The sequence below is a fragment of the Phymastichus coffea genome, unplaced genomic scaffold (assembly GCF_024137745.1).
Source record: "Phymastichus coffea isolate CEN01 unplaced genomic scaffold, Cenicafe_Pcof_1.1 PCOF00189, whole genome shotgun sequence".
Taxonomy (NCBI): Eukaryota; Metazoa; Arthropoda; class Insecta; order Hymenoptera; family Eulophidae; genus Phymastichus; species Phymastichus coffea.
This window is the reverse complement of record NW_026707000.1, coordinates 161,178-178,745: the sequence shown is the minus strand read 5'-3', so window position 1 is coordinate 178,745 and position 17,568 is coordinate 161,178. Positions and strand designations below refer to the sequence as shown.

General features: G+C 35.6%; 1 protein-coding gene across 8 annotated transcripts in view; it reads right to left on the bottom strand.

The window, feature by feature from the left end:
* Positions 1-2,602: 2,602 nt before the first annotated feature.
* Positions 2,603-17,568, bottom strand: part of LOC131673656 (ABC transporter G family member 20-like) — a 22,478-nt gene continuing 7,512 nt past the window's right edge. For 6 of the 8 annotated variants that reach the window (XM_058951826.1, XM_058951820.1, XM_058951824.1 and 3 more), the window contains exons 2-15: positions 9,521-9,659; positions 8,658-8,902; positions 8,369-8,546; positions 8,071-8,164; positions 7,765-8,001; positions 7,285-7,424; positions 6,973-7,204; positions 6,326-6,503; positions 5,756-5,871; positions 5,621-5,691; positions 5,465-5,553; positions 4,621-4,797; positions 4,465-4,551; positions 2,603-3,994 (exon numbers count right to left, since the gene is read on the bottom strand). In XM_058951826.1, the coding sequence (XP_058807809.1) occupies positions 3,783-3,994; positions 4,465-4,551; positions 4,621-4,797; positions 5,465-5,553; positions 5,621-5,691; positions 5,756-5,871; positions 6,326-6,503; positions 6,973-7,204; positions 7,285-7,424; positions 7,765-8,001; positions 8,071-8,164; positions 8,369-8,546; positions 8,658-8,902; positions 9,521-9,624 (2,160 nt within the window). In that variant the 5' untranslated portion in view covers positions 9,625-9,659 and the 3' untranslated portion in view covers positions 2,603-3,782. Of the gene's footprint in view, positions 3,995-4,464; positions 4,552-4,620; positions 4,798-5,464; positions 5,554-5,620; positions 5,692-5,755; positions 5,872-6,325; positions 6,504-6,972; positions 7,205-7,284; positions 7,425-7,764; positions 8,002-8,070; positions 8,165-8,368; positions 8,547-8,657; positions 8,903-9,520; positions 9,660-16,555; positions 16,661-17,568 lie in introns of those variants that run through there. The other 2 variants (XM_058951821.1, XM_058951823.1) reach the window with 2 other exon arrangements.

Genomic DNA, 17,568 nt, shown 5'->3' with positions numbered 1-17,568 from the left:
TTTCAGGGCGTCACTCTTCTCGCGAGAGCGTACAAGACATCGTCGAGCGGCTGATCGCCGAAGGAAACCGCAGGTCCGTTATCGGCGTTGCTCCGAAACACGAGACTCGTAATAGAGCACGCGAGAAAGGGCATCCAGACAAGAAGAACGCACGGAAAATCCGTATCAAACACGACGTCGACTGTGTCGAATTCACCGTTAAGATTCGCATTTAAGATTTCGCACTTTCAAGTGTTCCTCCTTACTTTTCTTTTTTGCTTGTTTGTTCAATCGTTTTGTTTAATCGGTTTATCGTGTGCACTCACACATCATTATTCGTAATTGTTTTTAGTAGAATATTCTTTGTAATTTGGAATGCTCCTTTTACATTATTCTATGTAAGGCATATTAGTTATAGATAATTGTTAGTGATAATCGTTTAGAATTTTATTCGGCTGAGGAATGTGGAGCTGTTATAGGATTAGAATTTTTTTGCTTTTTCACTTAATTCACTCATATAACAATGGCACCTTTTCAATTTCCTTTATAAGAAATAAAATATTTCAGTTATCATTGATTGTTTTTATATATTGCATGCCTTACTTGTCAAATTAATTTTTATTCGAAAAGTAAGTTGAGAAAACTAGAACAATAAGGACGACTGAAAAATTCACATTCGAAGGTGATCAATTTTCATTACCTATACGAACCAACATCCCTGCAGAGATAAACATTAGAACTATACGCTCCGAATGAAAATCAGTTGAAAATTGAGATGTAACGTATATATATTACATGTTGTATATGTTTGTATTATACAAAATATAAAATATCAACAAATGAAAATACATGTTTGGAAACATGTACCGTGCCAGCAAAATTTGGAACGATGTAAGTGAAAAGATCATATTGAATAAAAAAACATTAAAACGAAATATCGAATTTCGTGTATCAATAAAACGTCTATTCCTATCATTTTTGTTAGAATAATTTAGTTTTATTTTATTTAGCAAACAAATTATTTTTATGAAAATATGCTAATTTATTTATATTTTCTATATTTTGGCAAAATAATCTTAATTTTCGAAATTAAATTACATATGAGTTTTAATTACCTCGATCATTTTCTTTCCTGTTTAAAAAAAAATTAACTTGAAGTCTCACTGAAATTACTTAATCAGCAAAGTCAATGAATTTTCATAATAAATTACTAAAATTCGTCGTCATGATTTACAGATTTCTTCTTCAGTGAATTATAAGGTCTAGTGATGAATTGCAAATATCTCATCTTTACGCAGTAAACCGATTATGGCTAAAATCCAAATGGTTAAGACGAATAAGGGACTGAAAACTGTAGGATTGAATAGCGACTGAACGTTATCCAGAAGTTCTCGTAACGTAAAGCATTACTATTAAATTTCGATATTTTTACGACCGACTAAAATATAATCTTACATCACTTAATAACTTCAATGTTTATACGTTTAAACTTTCTATCAGTCGAAAAAATGTTAAATAATGTTTTTATTTCAACATGAGAAATTATTCGATTCCAAATTGAAAAACAAATGATTTCAAAAGGTTTTTTCGTCATGAAAATGATTCATTTACATTTTCTAATGTCGTAATACCGAGTCGGATAAAATGAAAAATGTAGTAGTCGACACTCGAATTACCACTTGTGTATCCGTGAGTAACTCCTAAGAGCGGTTAAAGTTTAAAGTCAAGTTTTTTATAAATGTGAAGCTAAAAGTAAAATTATTATATTGGCAGGTACACTGCTGAAGTGTCAAGATCGATGTTCTATGAAAAGCTCCAAGAGCTTGTAACTCTATTCACAGATAAGTACGTACATGTATGGATATAACTCACAATAAAAATTAAATTTAGTGTAACTATCTGAACGCTCATTTAGGTTTCACTTGTCAGGAAATAAGACAGAGTGCGCGAAGAACACACAACGAAAAGAAGAAATCAACGTTTGAGCTTACACTGCTCTTATGCCGAGCCGCTCCGATAGAGATGAAAAATAACGTTATTTAAATTATTAGACAAATGCATGAGAACATAATATTACTATACTGAAAAAATATGTACGAGAAGTCAATGGGGGTGTTCAATTTCTATGAGCGTTCTCCATGGAGGATTTTCTTTACCTAATAAAGTTCTTGATGATTAAGACTCTGAATATCTTTCCAAAAAAACATCAATGTGGAGTAGTCTTTTTTCGTTGTTTCAACTATCCTGCAGTTGTTTTTCACTATTCATTCCGCACCGAGAGAATGCTTACACTCTTTCGTTATTAATGAAAGTTGAAAAAAGTTTATATGTGAAAATGAAATATATTTATAACAGAAGAACTAGTTAATAAGTAATTTTAAGTAATATATTTCATATCACATATTCATTACATTATTATTCCATCCTCCGATCAAAAGCTTTGTGTTCTTCTGGAGGTTATTAGACCATTCCAGTATATATGTAACTGCCTGTCATTTCTGTTGACAAATAAATAAATGAATAAAAATGCAAACATGAATTTCATTTAAAAAACACCTACTTGATCATTTTTCATGTAATTATATTTTTATTTATAAACGTTATTGTTTTGTACATTAGAGCAATGTTAGGTGTAGAAAACATTACTTTTAATAGGAAATATTTTTATTAAAATAAACTAATTTATTTACATTTTCTAAAAATTTATTTTAATGATGTACAATCTGGTAATCTGAACTACTTAAATCAGATTTCAGTTTTTTTATGCAATAAGATTTTTTTTGCAATTTTATTACCAAAAAAATACTTTTAACATTTATTTTAAGCATCCTTTTGAAGATATTTTCTCATATTTTGCTTATATTCTGACTAGAGATGCATTCCATTTAGAAGATTTTTTTTATAAAGATCAATCAACATACAAAGTGGTTATAAAGAGTGATACCTTTATAAAAATAGTTATAAAATATTTTTTTTAATAATACATTTACAAAGTATCAAAGTGTCTATGATGCTCCAAATTTTTAAATTGACATTTAATATGAAATATAAGTTATCCAATGTAGTATAATAAAAAATACTATTCGATTCTACGGGAATAATAGATTTCATCATATTATCTAAGCGGTAAATGTATTTTACATCCATCACCTCAATGAGGTCGAAAATATTTTACAATATCTTACAACGCAATGTGACCCTGTTTAAGATAGTGCAATTGCGAGATTTTAACACAAATGGCAAGACCAAACATAATTTATATTATTGCTAATCCTTGAAAATTGATGGATTATAACGACAAACGTCGTACACAAAGAATGCAGATAAAATATGTTTTTTCTCATGACATGCAAAACAGTGTTTTTATTGATGATATCAACAATCTAACTTATAAAACTTTGTGAAAATATGAATTGCGATATATCCAACAGTTAAAAACTTAAAAATCAATTTTCTTTCTTATTTCTCCGTGTTCTCTTCGATAAAACAAGCATTTAAAGTTTCAAAATTAAAATTCAAGTTGAAATCATCTCTATGCCTTTAATTACAATCTTCAACGATCTCTTTCTTTATTTTTTCTAATAAAAAAAAAATAATTAGTTTTTTCGAAAACAACTAACCGGCAAAAAGTCAAACAGTTTTTGCAATAAAATACTGAAACTTTTTACACGACCCACATTAAAACTTCTATTCGATAAAAATTTCTTCTAAAGCCTCATGATAGTTAAGTTTCTTCGCAAAGATTCAGAGACTTATGTCCTCTTCAATAAATTAAAAAAAAAGCGACTAATTGCCGTGTCTCGTTACGAGATTTTGCGTAGACCGAGTAGGCACAGAGTGACAAAGGTTGAAATCCAACCAATCGTGACTAAAAAGCCACTGTAAACTTCAGGATCTGATATCGAGTAACCTTTATCCAGAAGTCCACGTAGGGCGAAGCTTGGTACTGTCGTTGGCATAAAGTAACTCACATACCTCAGGAACGGCGGCATACCTTCGACTGGCCATACCGCTCCTAAAATGCCAATAGACAATGCTAATCGAAAGTAGTACTTTTATCTGAACGTAAGGAATAATTCGCTTTAAAAATGGAAAATAAGTCGTTTTAAAAAGTACTTTCACACAAACAATGATTCATAGTGTTAAATATTCTCGAGACTTTCACGATCGAAACAGTTATAAAAAGTGTTTTTTTTTTTAAGGCTATTGGAATGGATTATAATGAAAAAATGCAAGAGTCGACACTGGAGGTGCTGCTGGTGTATCCGCATATCTCAAGAAGCTAATTTTACAAGTTAAGTTTCTTTATAAGAGTGGGGGTCAAAGCAGAATTATTATATAGGCGGATGTGCTGCTGAAGTGTCTCGATCGATGTTCTATAAAAAGCTCTGCCGTGAGCACGCGCGGACTATGCATAGTTCTGTACACGAGTGACAAACAATAAAATATTAAATATAGTATATACAGATAAGTAGGTGTTTTTACCGCACAACAGTATGATAGGATAGAAGCTTCCAGTTGACACGAAATTAGCCACTGTGTGGGAAGTGCACAGCACGGAGATGAGAAATCCTGCGGAAATAAGTCAAGGTTTTAGCTCGATGTGTACGGGTGATATTGATTTCACAATGCGGCTATTACCGTAACACATTCCGCCTATCCCGGTTAGTAGCACCAATACAATGACCATTCCAAAGTTGCCTCGACAAGACAACTGGAAATATGCGAATGTTATGACTAATACCACTGTCACTTGAATAATGATCATCAGGAATTGAGTGATAATGTGGGAAAATAAAATTGCTGACGTTGTGACTCCTGCAATAACAAAAAATAACAGCTTGAGAAAGTCATTTCAACGAAAGTTTTTGCCCTAAACTCGGGTAATTTATTTCTCTCTTTCTCAAAACTTTTCTATTTAGGTTGAATACCCAAACATTTACCCGATGAAGCGCCTTTTTTTCCGAGCAATATTTTACGAATGTTTGACCACTGTAAGAAATACCGCGAATAAAAAAGTAAATTTAACAAACATATTTTGTTTTTTATAGATTGACGTGACTTCTTTGTCGATATAAAATACTAAAGTATATCTCGCCAATAATTATAATGCATTACAGATGATGCGTAAGAAAGCATGCCATCATTGCCGCGTTCCATGAAATGCATTGGTAAACAGTTATTGTGCGTACAATTGATTACTCCTAAAGCGGATTTGAATGAGGAAGTGAGAACTCTGATATATATAGAAGGATTGGCTTTTCGCGGGGAGGTCCGCATGCTTTCTGCATACTAATAGATGAGTTTACGACAATTGGGCGGCTCATTGTTCGCCATAACAAGCCGTAAGACAATCGCAAAGTCACTCGCAAAGACTGCATAGAATGACCTTTGCGGATTTTCAATTCATAAGAAATCGCGCCAACTATTACTGCGTGTTTTGCTTTCTACTTCGACTGATCAGTCATTTCGAATTTGACTATACCTTGTACGAGACTTCGGTCCCACACACCCTCAGCACGATCCGCAATGATGATTGACGAGGACACGGCCGTTGCCAGAAAGAAAGTGATCCTGTGAAACAATGATTAATTACTTATCCGGGCATCGAGCTACGTCATTTTCGGCGTAGGTAATTTACGTTAGTATGAATCCTGGTGCCATAAAATCCGAATATTTCTGGTCTTTTCTTCCAAACACAGGTTCTTCAAACTGTAATGATTTTAGTTAATGCACGCGAACTGACCTTATTCACAATAAAAATCTGTATACGCACGTGAATAGGCATGCTGACAAATTTCCTAGAAATGTCGCAGGTGGCTACTATATCTGCGTGGATATCAAAGAACCGCTCGTAAAGATTCTTTTGTAGGAACAGTCCGATTTGGCGATCTGGACATACAAGTGAATAATTCATTGACATGCGAGGAACCTTGTTTATCAAAATGTAAGTACTAAAAAGTTGAAAAACTTTGCTAATAAAGAACGCGGGATTGCAACGAAGAATTTTTTCAAGAGAAACAGCACGCAACGCAAAAACCATTTATCTCGAAACACAGCGCCGCTCTTGTAATTAGAAAGAAAAAATATAACGGTTTTACTGCAGTTGTATGGCGTCATAACTATTTTGCGCGGACGAAACAGAGCTGCGCGCGTTGCAGAAAAATTGATTGTTATCCCGACACAAACTGCAGCGATAAATCCCCGTCTGATTTCTAACACCCGCACCCGCATGGCATATAAATCCGCAACGCCAGCTCGCAGTTTCCTGGCTACACATACCTGTCTACATACTCCAGCCGGGCTATAAAAAAGGCTAACGCGAACATTCGTAAAAAAAGCTTACCGCCCATGTCGAGCGCCGTATGGATCTCGCTTGCGACAATGTCATCCTCTGCAAGGAAGTCTAACGAATCGCGGCGGCTTTGGAACGCTTGAGAGAAGTTTCGACCGAAGTACATTGTGCCTGCGGCTTTGCCTGATTGCACTGCCAGCGTCGCTTCCTCTAGCGTATTGAAGTATTGCTTGAAAATAAAAGAGAAGGATTTTCATTCCAGCTGGACCAACAACAATCGAGACAAACATCATGGTGGAGAATAAACAAAAAAATTTATATTTCAAATATAAAATTCTTAAAGCTTATGTTTCTGAAAGATTATTCTTCGAAGCAGTTTCCTTGCTTTTTATTATCCGGCTATAGTTTTTGCTTTCATGTCGATCTTTATTTCTTTTTATTACTAGCAATTTCAAATTATAGACATAAATAGCATAAATCTTACCACTGTTTCATTCAATACATGAGAATAATGTCAATTTTAATGTATCACCAATTTTACACTACAAACGAACACTATGAACCTTTGAAAAAAATCTGAAATACGTAGGAGAGAAAAAGAATATTATATCAAACCCGACTTTTTCCTATTGTCCTGTAAATAACTTCTATCGAAAAATATAAAAAGAAAAATAGTTTTACTATCTTTATATGCTCACCTTTGTCATAACGGATTCGTTGAAACCATGCAAAAACCGACAGCTAATATCTATATAATCGCACGTTTTCTCGTCCGGATTATAAATGACTTGGCCCAAGTTCCGTCCATGGTCGCAGTGTCCAGCTTCGTCGTTGACAACGGCAACTACGATACCTCTGGGATCCGCGCCGACAGAGTAGAAAAATATCGTTGTTTGGACTATTGGAAAAATGAAGGCGAACAGAATGCCACTGGAAAAATATGATCGAGAGATCGTTAGAGTTTTTTTGAATATTTTATGCACATCTTGATAGATATTATTTTTCTTTACCCAGGATGTCGCAAAAATTGAAGAAAGTTCTTTATCATTAAGGCTTTAAATATCTTTCCAAAAAACGTCGAACAATGTGGGGTTCTTTTTTTTTCGTTGTATTGACTGTCTAGCAGTTGTTTTTCACTATTCACTATACACTGAAAGAGAAAAAAATTATTCATACAATTAAAATAGCTGTGTACTATAAGATGCTAATTTTATATTGTTGAAAGGTTTTGTTACAATCAGGAGAGTAATGTAATTTGAAAACAACGTATAGGTTTGCCCATAATCTTCCCTTAATGTTAATGGTAGCAAAAGTTTCGTAAGATATATCATTTGAAAATAAGTACATTCATGTAAAATCTATTACATTTTGGAACCATTGCCATTAATATACTAAGCGCTTAACGGAAAATAATATGGAATCCCTGTGATCAATAAGAAATTTTATATCGTAACAAATTTTTAAAGAAAATATCACGCGACAGAGCTTACATCAATGTTATTGCGATGGTCTGACTGTAAAGAAGGTATCGTATTGGTAAACACCTCATCAAGATCATCGATGGCAAGTCGATCGTTGTCCACATTGAGAATTCCCTTGTCCCTGCGTTCCTTCTGTCTTTGACTAAGGATGAGGAAGGCATCCTCGAGGCTTTGACAATGAAACCTTGCTAATAATTTCGTTGGTGTCGTCTCTGCCAACAACTGACCGCATCTCAGTAGTCCGATCTATATAATGATCATTAATGTTCGATTGTTAGGATTTTATTTTATTCGTTTGATGACAGTTGTGTGTACCCTGTTGGCGAGTTTGGTTTCCTCGATGTAATGTGTTGTGATTACTACTGCTGTACCTTCTTCCTTTGTTAATTTCACCAGGAACTGCCATATGCTAGAAATAAAGCTCTCGATGAAAGATTTTTCTAAACTACTTGGGAGGGAGGGGGGGGGGCAACAGTTGTTTGACAAATGTTATTTTTAAATGTACGTATGAAGAAATAAAGAGTTTAATCTTTTGTTCTGCAAAAAATGTTAGTAATTTTGTAATGTCATATTTTACATGGGATTAAAGTTATAGTAAAACCAAAATACTTGCTTTTCACGAAGAATAGGATCCAAACCAACGGTGGGCTCGTCGAGTATCAGTAGTTCGGGTTTGTGTATCAGCGAAGCGGCAAAGGATACTCGTCTCTGTTGGCCACCACTTAAGTGCTTTACAAGCCGGTTCTTCGGCGGCAACTGCAGTAACTCCGAAAAGAAAGTGAACCGTTCGTCTGTAAAATAAAGATTTTTGTGTTCTATTTTTACGAAATATCATCAAAAATAAAAGTTAACTTCCTTCAAATCGATATATAATAAGTATGTAATTACTGTTAAAAGCTCACCAATATCTCTGTCCTCAAGACCATTGATCCGGCCAAAATAATATAGAGCACCGATAACGGAAAATTCGCGAACAAGTGAGATCTCTTGGGGCATATAACCAACTCTGGGTCCTGGTATACCTGAATCCTTTTGTCCGGGTTTACCACCCAACACCCATATCTCGCCTTGATCCAATTTGCGAACTCCCACGACACACGACAACAAGGTGGTTTTGCCGCAGCCGCTTGCGCCTAGTAATCCGTATCTGTAAGAATTGATGTTTTACTTATCACAGAAAAAATTTGAGAGAAGAGTTTGTTTTAATGTTTTTTGTTGATGAAAATTTTTGTATTTGCATGAACATTTTTAATAAGGTGCATACGACATCGGCGATATTAATCATCATGCTTCGTATACATTCTGATAATGTATGATACAACAATGTTGTGCATAGAATGATTATTTATGAAATAGAAAGATGACCCTTAAAAATGTGCATTGCTATTGCTCGCACTTAGCAATTTGTGACTGGGGAAATATATTTTAATATCTTATTACAAAGAACCTTTACCTAAGACGTTGACGAGTTGGTTTAATTAGAAAATCGCGAGATTTGGATTCGGACGTATATAATTGGATGGTTTAGAGTAGTGACACACTTGCACGTGAAAAAACTTATGTAAACTATTCATATGTCGTTGATGTTAAAAATCAGTAATTTAAAATGTTTATTTTAATTGTCCTTGAAAGTAATTAGTAATGCTGAACAGAAGATATCACGGAATTGAGTCAGTTTGAAAAAGCAATTATTTTTCCTAAAACACGTACACCCGAAATAAATGGCGCGATACCCTTTGAATATTTTAGTTTGACCTTGACTCACATGCATCCTCGAGGAACGGTCATGTTGAGGCCATCGAGAACGGGTGGCTGTCCTTTTCCATAGCGCTTGTAAGCGTATCTCACGATAACCGCGTCCTGCTGCATCGTAGCTTCTAAATTTGGATCAGCAGAATAGTTACCTGCAACGAAATATTAATTTTCTACTTCATTAATAATTAGATTAATTTTGTTCACATTTTTCAATTATTACATAGCCTATCAACATTTGAATGCCTCGATTATTCGTATTAATGGCATTAATTCCGAACAGTTTGAATCTACTGATAACTCTTGAACACTTTTATTTACGGTAGCAATAAAATTGACTGTCGCCAAAGTCATTCGCAATCATTTCAATTTACAAAATAACGTACGTAGATAGCGTAATAATCAGGTTTGAAATAGCAGTGATTTACTATGAATACGTTATAACGACAACAAAGAAAAAAAGAAAAGAGACATGACAATCAGAAAGTAAACAAAGACGCATCGTGCTCGCAAGAAAATCGACGCGATTTACGTGACGTCGTTGCCGCAAGAAGAGGCATCGTAAGCTCATTACTTAGCCGCTAAAGTGCTGCCAAGCCTGCTGAAAAAGTCCGCGTCAAGCGGATTCAGTGCACGTCTCTCTGCGAGCGAACGAGCCGCACTTTCGCTGAGATTGCTCATGATCTCGTGCGCTTTGAAATTCCCCGTCAAAGTGACGAACATATCCGAATTAATGCAACGGCGCGTAAACGCGTGATGCGCGTTCCCGGTTGCGCTAGCAGCTCAGCGGATGGCAGGATTCCTCCCGAGCTGAATAAAGGGCTCATCTGGCGAGATTTTCCAAGTGTTCGTGACTATTGCAAGCTTCCGGGAGAACTTGAGTACATCTATATGCTAAATATTAGCGAAAACTTGGACGATTTTGAATAGTGTTTGATGACTGTTTGAATTATGCATTGAATTTCAAATGAGTTGCAACAATGCTTCAATCCATTCCGCGTTTTAATAAAAACGTTGCTTGCAATTTCATGGAATCAACACTATAAACAAGCTCTTTCAAGATCCAAAAGTAATTCCGTTGGGTTTAAAGAAAAGTCATTTTTCAAGATACTTTTTGTCAATGTTTCCTTGTCAAAATATTTGACTTGATAAATAAACGACCACGTGCTCTTGTTTAAACACGACAACAGAAGGTAATTATGCCTGTTAAAATGGAATATTACGAGCCGTTAGATACCACATGCGGGTCAGATAAAACGAACAGTAGCACACTGAAATTTCAGCCTCAAATAAACATTTAATTTATGTCGAAGTATCGCTGAACTTTCCAAAATCTTACTTACAAAATCTTTAATCATGGGGGCTATTTACTTTCTAAGGGTGGTATTCTGCACTGTAATTCCCAAGTAATATTTCATCATTACGCGAAAGATGAGTTGGAAAATACGATTTTCGTACACATCAGCGAGCAAGGCGGAGAGTCAATGAAAGCGCCTCTGGGCGTAACATTAAATGCGAACAGATGCTACGTGCCGTCATGGATTTACGGTCGGGACGAGACTCCGCGAGAAAGTTCTTGTCGGTGAAAAACGTTGTTTTGTCTGCTGAACAGATGAAAGCCTTGATTGCTACTTATAACACCGAGTAATTTACTAGCCTGAGAGCGTGCGAACGCCTTATAAGTCACAGTAAACTTGGGCTGGCAGTTCGGAATCTTTCGAAATCGAAAAATGTTTCGTTGCACCTTCGCTTGTTTGCGATTGCAAATTCAAGTCAGCGCGATTGAAAAAAGAAGATCCGTGTAAACGTTCGCGTGGCGTTGAATGTAAAAAATAAACAAGAGCAGCGCGCGTCCGATGCGAAATATGAAATATCAACAGAAGCCGTATCCAAATAAAACACAGCTTAATGTGCAGTAATCACTCTCTAAACGGAGGACAATGTCATGATTAATTCACTCGATGGCGCATCCTGCTACATAAAAACATTATAGTTCTGCCCGCTGATTTCCACGTACGAATAAACAATGCACGGTTAAAATGAAAAAACGCAATAAGCGGGATTAAACAAAAGAGGGAAAAAGGTCCGTACGAAGAAAAAAACTGTCACTGCACCTGTTCAATAATTCATGTAGCTGCGCATCCTCTCTAATTAAGAATTCCGCGATGCAACGAGGTGAATCACGCGCGCGTTGAAATTCCAAACTACAACGAAGCGTGTTATAGTGTGTGCGTGGGTGTGCGTTTCAGACGTTTCTTATGTTTTTCATTTTGTTTCGTTGGTTTTTCCGTAACACATTTAATCGTGAGCAGCGAGAGTGCGCGACGAATCGCTAAGTGGGTCACGAAGTCGCCTGCCATTCGTCAGCCGAACGTATTCATTTTTAAGAATTGTTTTTTTTTTCGGTCCATGCACTCTCGATTCAATTATGAATTATTCAAACGTAAATTCGAACACCTGTTACGCGAGGCGTCGTTTAATTAAAACAAAAAATAACAATTTGCAAATTAGTGAAAATCTAAATACGACGCGCTTAGCCCACTGACGAAGCTGACCGAGTGTTGGAAATAACAAGAGCAATTAGTAGAAGAATCACGCGGCACGCACTCTGCGGATCTCAGTTTGTGTTTTCGAAATAGAAATCGACCAATTCAAGATGAAGTTGACGAGATAGCAGTGAATCGGACGTGTTTGAGAATGGCTTGATTTATTTTAAGATTAAGGGCATACGGACAATAGGTCGTTAAATTTGATCGATTGTTCAATTCACCGCTGCGAAAATTGTTCTAATTAACCCGCATATTAACAGTTACATTTTCAAGCCGGTCACGCCGTTCTCTCAATCGATTTTCAATAAATATTAACTGTTTGCGCCTATATTTCTATGGGTGACTACTCGGTGGATTTTATTGACGATTAATTTTTACGAATAACTTATAACGAAACAATGCGTAATCAAGCGTACGAGGAAAGTCGATCTTCAAACTTTTCGCTCGTTATTGTTTTGCGTTGCACAAGCATTATTACAGTGTGTTTTACAAGTTAGCAAGGACATTTTTATTGATTGTTTACGGCGAAACCAGTTAGTTCGACCGAAGCAGATGTGATTACTTTCAATAATGAATCCATTTCAGACAATCATTACGACATTAACGCGTAGACATGAAATAGTTCTAATAAAACATTAATTACCTAATAAATACAAATTGTCCTACAAAAATCTGTCATCAAAATCCATTCATCTAACAAAATTCCATTGGAAAACGAAACATTCGAGTATGGCCCTTTTTCGAACCGAAGATAAAAAAAGAAAAACCTGCTCTTGGAAGAAAGAAACCCAGATTCCGATCGTAAGAAACAAGGTCAGGGTTGAGAAGTGGGCAGTGCAGCCCGGGATAATTTACCGTTACGCCAACAGAAGTTAAACGTGTACATGTAGGCAGCGGCGGGACTGTCACTCACATGCCGCGTCTTTATCTAAGAAGTTCATGCTAAGTCACGTGGTTGTCTGAGAGAGGGGGGAAAAAACCGTGACTCTGGGTCAACGCTCGATTATTACCCACATCGATCTTATGCGGATTTTAAAGACTGACAAAGATGTTGAATTGGAACACGGAGATTATATGCTTTTTTTGCATCTCGCGTTCTTTTTCAATCGTTTATTCGGTCGCATTTGTTTGACAAGTGAATGTATTTTATCGTAAGTGCACTACGAACGCCTAAGAATTTAGTTTTAGTGTTACTGTAAGTATCATTGATAATTAGCATAAAGGAAAATTTTTAATATTAACGAATTAGTTGACATACGCACTTATGTTTATCTACGTTAATTGACATTTATCATACAATAATTAGTTGTTTTACGAAGACAATGACAAAAAAGAACGATCATTTAAAATTTCATTATGGACATAATACGAAAATATCAATCGCGTGTAATGTTAAAAACTGATCGTAATTTCTCAAATCTTACTTATAGGTACAATTATTGTTTATTACTCGAGCGAACTATAAGATAAAGATGAAGAAGTCAATTTTATGCAAGCTTTACATATAATCAATTGCCTCAATTTCAACTAAAAGGTAGTTTACGTTTTCAGGCTATTTTCAGCGATAATTTCTTGAAGAGCTTCATTCGAAATAAATAATCCCAATTTAATCAGTAGTAGAATTTTTTTTCTAGTTATAAATTTGTAATTGTCGTAACAATAGCTTATTCAACATTAAACTGTTTTCGATAGTTGAGTAATTCAACTCAACTTGAGAAATTCCCCAATCGTGACAAGCTGTTCTACAAATATTTTGTAAGAATCAGAATTTAATGGGCTGCTCGTAGTTTATCAGAAGGATGCACGTACGCGTAACTGCTATATTTAAAGATTCTATTCACTAGTTCGAAGTAATGGATCAGTTCATTGTACTTACACGACACGCGCGCCAGCGACCTTACAAAATCGACCTTCGCTTTCTTCAATTGGCCCTGTGCGAGCGCTCTGACAAGCGCAAGCGCGCCAAAAACGATAGAAGTGGTGGGAAATCCGATTTCAAAGGGGCAAATCGATTTCGTTAGAGGAAAGCGTCGTTTTTCGCGTCGCTAGAGACAGAGAAAAGCCGATAATCGCAAGAGCGCAGGCGATGACATAATTCGGATGGCTCAGCGGCGACGCTTCTTCATCGTTATTTTCCTTTCGCAGTTCGGCAGTCCGTGACGCAACGCGTACGAAACCGAAAAGTCTCATTGTCTCTTTCACTCTTTGACACACTTCGAACTACGAATTCGTTACTTATTTCTTCCTTTTTGGGGTCGCCAGCGTAGGCAGATTTTTACAAATGTTTGTTTTACTTATCGATTTTTGTACGCTTACTCGTTGTATGAGTTACTCGAAAAGAGCTACGAAATTGAGCTGCTAATGAAGCTTTACATTACGTTTGTAAATATAGTGCTATCACAAATGAAAATTACGTAGTAACGATCATTACGGCGAATATAGCATAAACTCGTCAAATGTTCGACCAGTCATCGATGTAGAACATCCAATCCACGCAACGAAAACTACTAAAAAAAACACGACGAATGCCGTGTACGTCGAAATTTTGGAGTACACCTAGTGAGTATCTAATCGACTGCAATACTTACATAACCAATGACAACCTTCGATTACGGCACGATTATGCCATCTAAGTGATGACAGCTCGTTTTTTTCCGAAACGCGCGAGTACAGAGAGAAAGATGAAAAAGGCATCGCGGAGGCTTTACCGAGTGCAACAGCCGGTTGATGTAACGAATGATCATTGTCATGGGAGCTGTTCTTTCGCCAGGTCTATCGGCAATTTCACTTTTTGAAAATAATAGAGAGATTCCTGGCGTACAACTAATTTTTATGGTTGCTGCCGCGTTATGTCAATATGCTGCATTGGATCGCCCGATCATATTTTATATTTTCCCAGCGCAACTTCCTTATCCAACAGTACGAATTGCAGTTGTTTTGAACATTTCGAAATTCTACAGCGAAGAACTTCAGTCTTCGCGTTGTTATAAAACTTATTAAATCTTTTTACTCTTTGCACAATACACAGTCCAATACGAGTTTGAAAGTTTGTTAAACGAACTTTAAATTTGTCGTTTCCTTTTCTTGTTTATTAAATTATATTAAATTATTGATAAAAAAGTATAGCCAGTCGATAAAAACGCTATATTCCGACACATTTAAAGTTGATCTTGGACAAACATTCATTAAAAAAAATTTTCAAGAATCAAATGTGTGAGACAATAATTCGCGGCTCAGGCGCACATTCGACCCTGAAAAACAACTTCTCATAATCCAGATATATATGGTAGTGAATTATCCACGTATTACCTTACACATGCGCGCGCGATTTAAAACGCCACGTGTGCATGAGTATAACACATAGCATCGCGTGCCAGGAACGTTTCCGCTTTTCGCGCTGTCGATGGCAGTTGCTCTGTACTCCAAGTGATTGCTAGTGAAAAATGAAAAATGTACTATCGCAGGCAAGCACGTATACAGTGCAAAGTTGATGGTTTATTTGGTTGTAGCTTAACGGGAACGAAATTTGTAAAACAATTTGTCTACAAAAGCATTGATGTCCAGACTATTATGGAATTCGATGATCAATTATTTATACGAGCAATAATATCCTTTAGCATTTCCTTCCATAACACGGCAATCTAATATGAATTATTACATTGGTATATTTTTATCAACTTCGTAGTGCTACTTATATTATTTTATTTATATAATTTATTTGAACACTGACTTAAGACGCCTTGAAAACTGTTGTGCTATTTTATCAAATTGTATTTTTCTACTGTTTCAATTAAAACAGTTTTTATCGAACTCTCAAGAATAATATATCATTTGATTGAATTAATAAATTTATTATACGCGTATATTCGACAGGAACTGTATAGAATTTTATGTCTGTTGAAAATCTAAGATTTAGAAAAAGCAAAGCTAGTTGTAGTATTTTCTTTTCGCAAATGATTATGCAAATTATAGCATATGAGCTGTGTCGAAATACGGGCGTGGATATACAGCTTAGACTTGGATTTAATAACTAGTATGGATAACTAACTGCTTATATTTATGTGGAAAAATAGTTTACCTGGCTATAAAGCACAATAAAAGAAATTCGTTGTTTGCGCGTAAACATCAGTGTTATATATCTAATTTAACATTGTAGAGTTCACGAGAGGCACTTTATAAACAATAGACCATAAGATATTCTAGATGATCAATTTACGTGTGTTTTGATGTTATGGGAATATATTCTTTAATGCATAATATAACTTTGATTTATTTGATGAATAACTGCAGAATAATCTGAATTGTAACTCCACGATTGTATCGGCAAAATATTTACTCTGCATTTGTGACTAGCCGATCGATTTATCGATGCAACGACATTTGCAAACGACTGATTCTCAAATCAAATCAAATTATTAAACGCACATTCACGAATGCCAATAACGACGCTCTTGTGAACCTTATTATGCGGTAATTGATCGATATATGGATCTCCGTACCTGTAGGGTGAATCTGAGGGTTCGACATATCGACGGACGTTATGTCGCGACGTCGTCGTCCACTCTTTCCAACGACTCGAGCACAACTGCTGCGACTATAGCGCGGCATAGTAATCGCCGGTCAACGGCAACGCAACCTGCCTCGGAACTAACATTTATTATTTAAAAAAATGAACTACACGCGTGAATAATTTTCGCGACTTAATTTAATTTCGAACTTAATTTCGAAGTGTTATTTTGAACTAATATTGAACTTTTAATAACTACGTGGAATAGTTTTTCGAAAAAATACCAAGCGAGACTTTAAATGTCTCTCCTACTCAAATTTTAGTTTATTTGTCAGAAATTGACAGATAAGCGTAAAAAGTGATAAGCGATCGATGAACTCATTTTAGGTTTTATTTGTAAATCCCTCTTTTCGCGAAAGATGAGCACCAAAGCTACGATTTAAAATGCCGAAAGATGAATTTCTATCTCCACTGACATATTTTACATTTAAGATTTCTACTCGATTTTTTTATTCAACGTTCCGACAATACTTTTGAAAAATGGATAATATTTTCGTTCTGTAATAGCTTGTGGAACAAGTAGTATAATTAGAAACTCCGTTATATCTGCTTATTTTTTGTTATGTATTAATATCAAAGGCCACAGAAAGTTATTGCATTATCCAAAAACGTATGTACAAATAAATTGTTACAAAGTTCACAGGTAATCACTGCTGCGTTGCAGCCTAACTATAATGCCTCTGCCCGCATGTAGCGACATTTACCATTTGATACATCCATAGTAATAAATTCATACTTTATCCGTAGATATTCCATTCAAATGAAAGATTCGAAGCATTCGAGAAAATGAAAAATGACTTGTCTATGTAATTATACAAAAATGCCTCTGCTGCAAAACGAAGGTCAGTAGCGCGTGCAATGTCTTCGGAGAAAAAAAAGAAAAGAAAAATGCGATTTCGCATTCGCGCAACGATTATAATTACACGTCGGAGATAGATTTTCCAT